This window comes from Epinephelus lanceolatus, chromosome 22 (genome assembly GCF_041903045.1).
Source record: "Epinephelus lanceolatus isolate andai-2023 chromosome 22, ASM4190304v1, whole genome shotgun sequence".
In the NCBI taxonomy this organism is placed as follows: domain Eukaryota; kingdom Metazoa; phylum Chordata; class Actinopteri; order Perciformes; family Serranidae; genus Epinephelus; species Epinephelus lanceolatus.
The window spans coordinates 20,894,301-20,904,109 of record NC_135755.1 but is presented as its reverse complement, the minus strand read 5'-3'; the positions used below and the strand labels follow the sequence as shown (position 1 = coordinate 20,904,109).

General features: G+C 40.1%; 1 protein-coding gene across 1 annotated transcript; it reads left to right on the top strand.

Annotated features, from left to right (window-relative positions):
- Positions 1-706: 706 nt before the first annotated feature.
- On the top strand, positions 707-8,860 carry shbg (sex hormone-binding globulin). The gene is made up of 8 exons (XM_033652031.2): positions 707-984; positions 3,047-3,144; positions 3,584-3,773; positions 3,917-4,078; positions 7,406-7,562; positions 7,758-7,894; positions 8,128-8,332; positions 8,460-8,860. The coding sequence occupies exons 1-8, from the start codon at positions 883-885 to the stop codon at positions 8,588-8,590; spliced, it is 1,182 nt and encodes a 393-aa protein (XP_033507922.2). The 5' UTR covers positions 707-882; the 3' UTR covers positions 8,591-8,860.
- Positions 8,861-9,809: the final 949 nt, after the last annotated feature.

Sequence of the window (9,809 nt, the reverse complement as noted above, 5' to 3'; positions counted from 1 at the left end):
TATCAAGATCTGATTTGTGATTTAAGCGTTCCCTTATTTTTTTCAGCAGCTGTCAAAAAAAGGCCTATTTGCATATACCCAGTATAGTTAATAGACGTGTTTGATTGATTAACTTCAATACTTAAAACTCAACAAATGAATAAGGGATTGTTCACTGATTGTTCCTGTGTGTGTGTGTGTGTGTGTGTGTGTGTGTGTGTGTGTGTTAAGCTCTTTTCCCAGTATTCCCCAGTTATCACAGCCTTCTTGGAAGGAGACCATATAACGGGAATCCAGCCAACCGCAGAGAAAAAAAAGAGTTTCATGACTTGAAGCACAGTCCCCTTCTCATCTCTCTCTTCACTCTACAACACACACTGAGTCATAATCCAGCAGTGGGGACTCAAGGTTCCTGTGTAATGGGTAAACACACATCAGTGGTCTGGCTAAGGTCACTCACCTAGCCTGCAGTGTCCACTCCACATGAATCCCCCCAAAGGCGAGAGATTCACAGTCTCATGGAGATACACTTATTAAAACACAATATAACAGCTTCTAACTTACTTTTTTTTCTGCCTTTCACTTTACACTTTTCTATCTCTATCCTCTGTTTACCTGCTGCCCACTCTGTGTGCTTCGTCCACTTCCATGTTTGCAGAGATCTGGTCACAACCATGCAGCCACTCCCTCCTGGGGATCGATAACCTACACTGACCATGCCATATTTGCCCTCTGGACCCCAGGACCGAGTGCCAGCAGACACCCACGCTTCACACACCGTCGCAGAGTCTCTCTGCTCCCTGTCCCACCACCGACACCTCAGGGTAGCTTGAAGTCAGCAGACCACCCAAGGGCTGAGGAGAGTGCGCACTGGGAGGCCTTGGTGGGTGAATGCACTGAAGGATGGCTGTGTTTTGGAAAGCAATGGCAGGTGGACTGCTGCTCACTTTGGGCCTCACTCTGCCAGGATGGGGAGTTGAGGGGCAGGGGAACGGACGGGGTAAGGTATGTTCACACAGGCAGTGCCATGATTATAATGCTTTGAATGAGAAGTTCACTGGTTTATATGTTTGTTTTTTTAAAAATACTCTCATCGATCTCAATCTGATAAAGAGCTTTGACCGTATAAACAGATGAAGAAACACTTTTTTTTTTTTTTTAAAGTAGAAATTCTTATGTAGTTACGGTCTATAAATTGTCTATGTGCATTTTGTAGCGTTAAAATCCCTAAATCTCTGAGCGTAAATAGTTCCTGTGATATTGTTTTTGCCTTGTGGAAACTGGGGTTGGTTGGGACACAGCTATTTTCTGGTCTTTTGAAGGTCACTGAAACATAAATGTAACATCAAAATGTTTCTTCACCTGCACTCACCTACTATGTTAAAACATCTGAAAGTCACTATTTTTTTTTTTTTGTTGTTGAGGGCAACATTTCAGTTCATAGTATCAAAAGTAAAAAAAGTGGTCCTTGGGCTAAATGTATTGTAAAACTGTGTTAGATAGAGAGAGAGAGTTCTAGTTAATAGACAAAGGAATCAGCTACATTTTGATATAAAATTTGAAAGTCTGTGATGAGTGATGATAGCTGGCTAATTTTTTATTTTGTATTATTATTTTGAATGGTCAGTGGCAAAAATATTAGACATTCCTACTGGTACAGTGCATAAAAATGTTGCTTGGTTTGTAAAATGGGCAGTTATTTAATTAAATGATCATGTTTTCTGGTTGTTGTTTAAATAAAATGATCAAGTTGTTTCTATTGGTAGCTCCACTTTTTTGTAACTACAGCATTTTAACCTCCTGAGACCCAAACTTTTGTTTGGTATGCAATTTTAATTTCTCCTAGATATCTGGGCTTAGCAGGACCTGATAAGTGTAAAGAACCAATCATTGTCAATGATAGTAAGTCACAATGTCCTCAAACAAGACGACAATAAAGTCCCAATGATTTTTGTTTTTGATTCACCATTGCCTCTGTAATTACTGTTATTGAAACCCTGTGGTGTAGCGGAAGGTTGACACGGGTATACAGGGTATACCCACCTCTTTATCTCCCACCTCTCAGCCAAAAAGCTATTGTAATTTATAGGAGAGTGCACCCACTTCCTCCTCAGTAGTCTACCCATCAGAAGTATTGATTATTAGTAGCGGGGAAGTCTTTGGATGATGTTTTAGAAGTTACCTGGCGAACTGAGTAATGCTGCTTCGTGCAGTTCCCCCACCTGGACTCTAGTTTCTGAAGGCAGGTGTCTGACTGATGGACATTGTTCACAACACCACAGCGTGAAGACATTTCATGCACTTCCCCATGAATAGTGGGGTATTTTATTTTAGGACCTATGTATGACTTGAGAAAAAATGGGTACTTTTCACTGGCATGTGTCTTTTGTATCATATTTTATTATAATTTAATTTTTTACAAAGTAGTTTGAACTACTTTCTCTGAATACTAAAGCAACCTGAATCCCCCCCCACACATCTTTGCTATGTAGTTTAGCTTCTTCCAAAAGTAATTGGAAGCTTGAAAAGCTATGCTTTCAAAGTATCTGCCCCAACACTGATTAACCAGTAAAAAGTAAAAAGAAAAAAAAGAATCAACTCATACTGTATGCACTTCAGATGCCAGTTGTAGCGGGATATCCCTGCATGCCCTAATAATAGTTTATTTAGACTTAGGACTTTGCTCAGTTTGTGGGAGGACAAATAAGCAGCATTACTGCAACACCAGCGGCTGTTTTTACCCCATTGAAGGATTCTTTCCCCCATTAGTTTCTTGATAGCCGCTGTATATTGATATACTGTAGTTGGATGCCATATGGCTCTCTTGTCAATGACTTGACATTGATTTTGCACTTCATTACCACTTGTACTCCCCTTGTTAAAAGATCATTAAGTGGAATCAATAACTGAATGAAAATCATCACTCCTGGCTTCAACCGCTGACCAATCAAGATATCTGACAAGAAAATACTAAGGCAGGGTTTAATGAATATGAGCTGTGCTAGAAGAAGGGCTGAAGTAATGATTTAATGTTATAAGCGTGCCTTACGAACATTGTGTCTTCCAGAAAGAAGTACCAGGCGGGGCGACTGTCTACCTTGGCCAGGACAGAGACATCTGGAGGCCACTGATCCACACAACAATAAACCTCACTGTGATCAGCAGGTATGGCAGCAGGAGCAGAAGACTGCACCATGAATGCTTCACAGCAACCGCTTGCTGAAATACTGTGGTCAAAGAGGCAAAAAGGATCCTGCATATTTGAAATCGGAAACTGGTTTAATTTGACAGAAAACTCTCAGAGCAAGCACTTTGTAGAAGTATATGGGTAAGCAAGTACAGGATATAGTTAGGAATTCTGGACCCGCTGGAAGATTGTTGACCCTGGCTCCCTTATTTTTGATTACATAAATATTATATAACCCTTTATTATATTGCCTTTTTCCAACTGAAGGCCCCTAGAAGTATCACTGCCTTTACTCCTATGTCAGTGGCACTGGTCTGGGTAAAAAATAAAATATTGTTTGTCAGTTTTAATATTTATAAAGCAACATTCCCTTTCTTTTAACACTACTCTGCTCTGGGTTCTCTTCTGTTTCTGCAGTATCAAGTCATCCTTTCAGTTACGGACATTTGATCCAGAAGGTGTCGTTTTCTATGGAGACACCAAAAACGGGGAGGACTGGTTTATTTTGTCCCTGAAGGATGGCCTACCTCTAATGCAGATCAGCAGAGGGGACATCCTTGTCAGTGTGGAAGGTGGCCCCAAGATCAATGATGGAAAATGGCACATAGTGAGTCTCCAGCGTCGTTTGATTTTCTCTGCGAATCAATGTCTTGAAATGACACTAGAAAAAATGTTATTTTCCACTGGAGACAAGTGAAATTTCCTCCTAACTTTAATCTGCATTCTTCTTGTGCTCCTGGTGCCACCAAGCTGGAGGTGAGCAACCACGACATGTTTGTGGTTCTGGAGGTGGACGGTGCCAATAGGCTGGTGGTGGGCATGCAGTCCAAACAGACAGAGGAAGTCCTCTCAGGTGAACTCCGGCTGGCTGTTGGCGGGATCCTGATCAACAAGGAAAAGATGATTGTTCAGGTATAGTGTGCTAATCCACCCTGTGATACTTGACATTACTTTACATTTGTCTTTTATCTGTTTTGTTCAATACACTACACAAGTTATTGGTAATTTTTTTTAGTCTGCTTTTTATCAACCTGCTTCTCCTACAGCACATACTTCTGCTTCATATAATGAATTCCTACATTTCCCATAACAACTTTCAGCAACAGCCAGAAAGTGAACATGCGCTTGTCATGAAGTTGAGGAAGTTTTCACAGTTACTGAGCTAGATCCATCCCATGACATCTGGGCAAAAAAATCCATCCACTGAAAAAGACTGTGTGATACAATTTAAAGGTCCATTGTGTAAGATTTAGGGGGATTTATTGACATCTAGTGGTGAGGATTGCATATTGCAACCAGCTGAAACTGGTTAGGATTCCTTCAGTGTTCATTGTTCAGGTTTTTTTTTTTCAGAGCTACATTTTCGGCAGAGGTCTCTTCCTCTTTAAAACAAAAGGACCAGGTGATTTAAATCGGTAAAAACACTGAATAAAGCTGTTTTCATGTTACAAAAATCAGTGTTTCTCCTTGCCTGTTACGGGCCTCTAGCCCAGCACCTGCAAATGTGTGCTCACCTTATTTCTGATCCAGATGTTCAGGAGGTTTTTACTGTGACCCACATTATCCACAGAGGTCTCCACCTCTCCAAAACAAACTGATCTGGTAATTTAAACAGGCAAAAACACTGAAGATGCTCCCGTCGCGGAGAGGTTGCTGACTGCAAATGCTCCTATCTGGAGCCAGTGGTTTGTCCATTCTGGGCTACTGTAGAAACTTGGCTGTGCAACATGGTGATCTCCATACACAAGGACCTGCTCCCTATGTAGAAATAAATGCCTCATTGTAAGGTAACGAAAACACAAAGATTCTTATTCTCAGGTGATTAAACACTAAAGAAAGCTTACATAATTATTATATTCCATTTCTGTAAATACAGTGCCCTCCAAAAGTATTGGAACAGTGAGGCCAATTCCTTTATTTTTGTTGTAGACTGAAAATATTTGGGTTTGACATCAAAAGATGAACATGGGACAAGAGATCAACATTTCAGCTTTTATTTCCAGGTATTTACATCTGGATCTGATACACAACTTAGAAGATAGCACCTTTTTTTTTAACCCAACCATTTTTCATGAGAGCAAAAGTATTGGAACATGTGACTGACAGGTGTGTTTTGTTGCCCAGGTGTCTCCCAATTACATTGATTATTCAAACAATAAATAGCACTGAATGTCTGAGCTCAGTTTCAGATTGGGTACGATAGGTTTTGCCTGTGCAGACTGCATTTAGAGGTGGAACCAACATGAAAACCAGAGAGCTGTCTATGGGTGAAAAAGAAGCAATTGTGAATCTGAGAGAAGATGGACAATCAATCAGAACCATTGTACAAACATTGGCCATAGCCAGTACAACCATTTGGAATGTCCTGAAGAAGAAACAAACCACTGGTGTACTAAGCAACAGACGTCGCACAGGTAGACCAAGGAAAACATCAGCAGTTGATGACAGAAACATTGTGAGAGCTGTAAAGAAAGACCCTAAAACAACTGTTAGTGACATCAGCAACAACCTCCAGAGGGCAGGAATGAAGGTATCACAATCTACTGTTCGCAGAAGACTTCATGAACAAAAGTACAGAGGCTACACCAGATGATGCAAACCACTCATTAGCAAGAAGAATAGGAAGGCCAGGCTGGAATTTGCCAAAAGGTACAGAGATGAGCCTCAAAAATTCTGGGAAAAAGTTTTATGGACTGAGGAGACAAAGATTAACTTTTTCCAAAGTGATGGAAAGGCGAAAGTTTGGAGAAAGAAAGGATCTGCTCATGATCCCAAACATACCAGCTCATCTGTGAAACACGGTGGAGGTAATGTCATGGCTTGGGCTTGCATGGCTTTTTCTGGGACGGGCTCTTTCATCTTCATTGATGATGTAACACATGATGGCAGCAGCAAAATGAACTCAGAAGTCTACAGAAACATTTTGTCTGCTAATTTAAAGAAAGATGCAACCAAACTGATTGGGAGATCCTTCATCATGCAGCAAGATAACGACCCAAAACACACTGCCAAAACAACAAAGGAGTTCATCAGGGGCAAGAATTGGAAGGTTTTAGACTGGCCAAGTCAGTCTCCAGACTTAAACCCAATAGAGCATTCATTTTACCTGCTGAAGAGGAGACTGAAGGGAGTAACCCCCCAAAACAAACAACAACTGAAAGAGGCTGCAGTGAAAGCCTGGAACAGCATCACAAAAGAAGAATGCAAAAGTTTGGTGATGTCAGTGGGTCACAGGCTTGATGCAGTTATTGAAAGCAAAGGATTTGCAACTAAATATTAAGTCTCATTCACTTTAATCTATTGTAAGTTTATATGTTCCAATACTTTTGCTCACCTAAAAATTTTGTGTTCCATTACAAATAATGCTATCTTCTAAGTTGTGTATCAGATGCAGATGTAAATACCTGGAAATAAAAGCTGAAATGTTGATCTCTTGTCTCATATTCATCTTTTGATGTCAAACCCAAATGTTTTCAGTCTACAACAAAAGTAAACGAATTGGACTCACTGTTCCAATACTTTTGGAGGGCACTGTATATCCCCCAAAATCCTACACACTGGACTTTAAAGCTCAAGAGGAAAATAAAGCTTGCCGGGAGTATTTTTTACAGTCACACATGCCTGGAGTATAAAGAAAGTAATTCAAAATCATTCGTCAACAAAAGAGCTTTTGCTGCTTATTCTGGGGGACTAACACCGGAGAAATTACTTTTCTGTTGGTGTTTAAAAATTGTACACACACTGTTTGGGGCCTGCGACATGACTTATTATTTGGCCAGCCGTCTTTGGTAATAAAAGAGAGATACTACCGTGAAATGGGTCTCTAAATCAAACTGTTTTGTTTTCCACCAGTAAGGTGTAGACAGGGGGAGTTTATGTTGAATTTTTGTTGTTTATGCACTTTGTAACAGGACTGTGACATATGTATGACATGCGCATAGGCATACATTTTTTTTTTTTGAAGGGAGGCAGGGGACACATCCTCCTCAATATCAAGAACATGTGCATTCGTTAAGTGTCAAAATATTCACCAGAATGCAGGAAATGATGTGTTTGATGCTCAACATTTCCAGGGGTAGGACCCCTAATCCCCCCATTACATATATCCTTGACAAAGTACACTGAAAAATAACCATAAACAATAATGAATGTTTAAAATGCTTTATACTCCCGCCCCTCCGCTCGCTGTTTGTCACGCAGTTCATTCCACTAAATGCACTGTTGCGTTCTTTGCTGTAGTTCGAGCCACACATGGATGGATGTGTGCGGGAAGGCAGCTGGCTAAACCTCAGCATCTCCTGGGAGGCAGAGGCGGAGGAGCTCTGGCCTTGCTATCAAAATGTCCAACCTGGCAGCTTCTTCCCTGGCACTGGATTCGCCATTTTTAACACCTCAGGTGGAAAAATTGGGTTCTATTATACAAGACACGGACAAGCGCTAACACTCCTTCATGTAATAACAAGCTTTCCATCAGGCCTAGATGATGCATTCTTGCATGACATAGCATCTCCTGTAGAAATATACTTGTATTTATAATATACTGTATTCATATTCTATTAATTTGTCTGAGTTATTCTTTTGTCCTCTGCAGTTTTCCCCTTTGAGGCAGATCATGGGGTCAAGACTGAATTGTGGGGAGATTTCAGTAAGATGGATGGAACCATTTTGAGCATCAAGGCTCCTGGGCAGGAGCTGATGTTCTCTTTAGTGGCCAATAATAACACAAAGGTATGCACATAAATCAGACATCAGCCAAAGTGAATTTGCTAATAATTCCTAGCATCTGTTAAAACCGCTCATGGCAGTGTACTGGTGGCTTACATGAACATTTGCGTCATGCAATCCCCATCACACACACACACACACACACACACACACACACACACAGATTGATGGCCGCTGTGAATTCATCCACAGAGTTATGTCAAGTTGTTTCTGCTGCCTCTCTCTTGAATTTGCAGGAGGTCATGGTCACTTTTGGTGAAGAAAAAATAAGTATGAAAGATACTTTCAAGAGGCTGGTGATAACCTTTGAGACAGATTTGCTGCAAGTGCTTCAAGATGAAGATGAATCAAAGACTACTACGTTACCTATCAGCCCAGTGAGCCACCCCGGTTACTTGACCACATGGAGAGAGGGTCATCTCGCTGTTGGAGGTCTCCTAGGTGAGATTAAACAGCGATGATGTGCAGTGTGTCACAAAACTGTCCACTGTTTAGACTGGACAAGGAGCACAGTGGAGTGCAATTAAGGTCACCCCTGTTTTCTTATTCCTCTTCTTTCACTTTTCAGGTGAGGATGAGGAAGACGGCTCACAGTTCTTGACAGGGTGTCTGGAGAAGATCCAGGTCCAGGGGAAGGATTTGGACCTGGATTTAGCCATCAAACACATGTCCATCTCCTCTCACAGCTGTCCTGCATAGACCATGAAAGTACGGATGTTCAACATGTGGACTCATGTGGATTGCTTCTGGTGGATGTGTTTGGGTCCAAATTACGTGAAAAGAAAACGCAATGTGGGTGAAGGGCAAAATTGTCTGCAAAATGAAAGAGACACAGTGGCCTCTACGAAGCATAATGATATACTAAACTCTTTTATTAGGCCACTAGTAGTCGAATGTGGTAGCTATTTGTACCAATTAACCTCTAATATGTGGAGAATTTCCAATAAATTTTTAATATATTGTTCTATAGATATCTCTCCATTGGCCTCCTTTCAACAGAACATGCTGATTAATTTGAGCAATGTGACCTTCATAAGTGCGACAGTCTGGTTCTAAATAAAATATGATTCTCTTTAATATAGTGATATATGAATACAAAATTTTGCTTCTACACTGAAGGCAAAATAAAGAGCTTTCGGGAGATTTGAACACTGATGAAGCACTAATGTTGAATAGATACAGAGTGGGATGAGTGAGACAGAGAATTAAGACATGGATTTTGCTCCCTCTAGTGGATTGTAAAAGGTAATGTTAGAGTCATAACACCCACTCTGATGCTACCCATATAATAAAACAACACTAGACTAGTGTAAAATAAATAAAATATTACTTGTCATCCAGGAGGAAATAGTCTATAATGTTAAGGAATAAGCACAAATGTCACACTGCCAAAGTCCGAGGTTCTTTTTTCTCTTTATTAAATGTTTACAAAGTGGAAATATATTACATATGCCTGCACAAGTCATGTTTTGAGTTGAATAGACATAGAGGGAAAAAAGGAATGAGACCAAATATTCATTATGCCTGTGGCTCATAATCAGATCACTTTTGATAAATGAATTTGATAAATGTTTAAGATATATTCTTGTGAATTAATCGGGATATTATGTGTGTGTGTAATGTATTTAAATTTATGATAGACTGAAGAGAAATAAGCTTAAATTTTTTATCTTTTTTTGTCCAAAATTCAAGCAGAAACGTTTAAGACATTATTGTTATTATTATTATTGTTAGTAGTAGTAGTAGTAGAAGTAGCATATTTTACTTCATGTTCATATTAAAACAAATCATGAAAATAAATGACACGCCACGCAAAATGATCGCGATACTATGATGTATCTATTTTTCTTCCCGTGGCAATATCGTACTGATACACAGATGCCAAGCAGCCTATCCATTTTTTGTCTGTGAAATATTA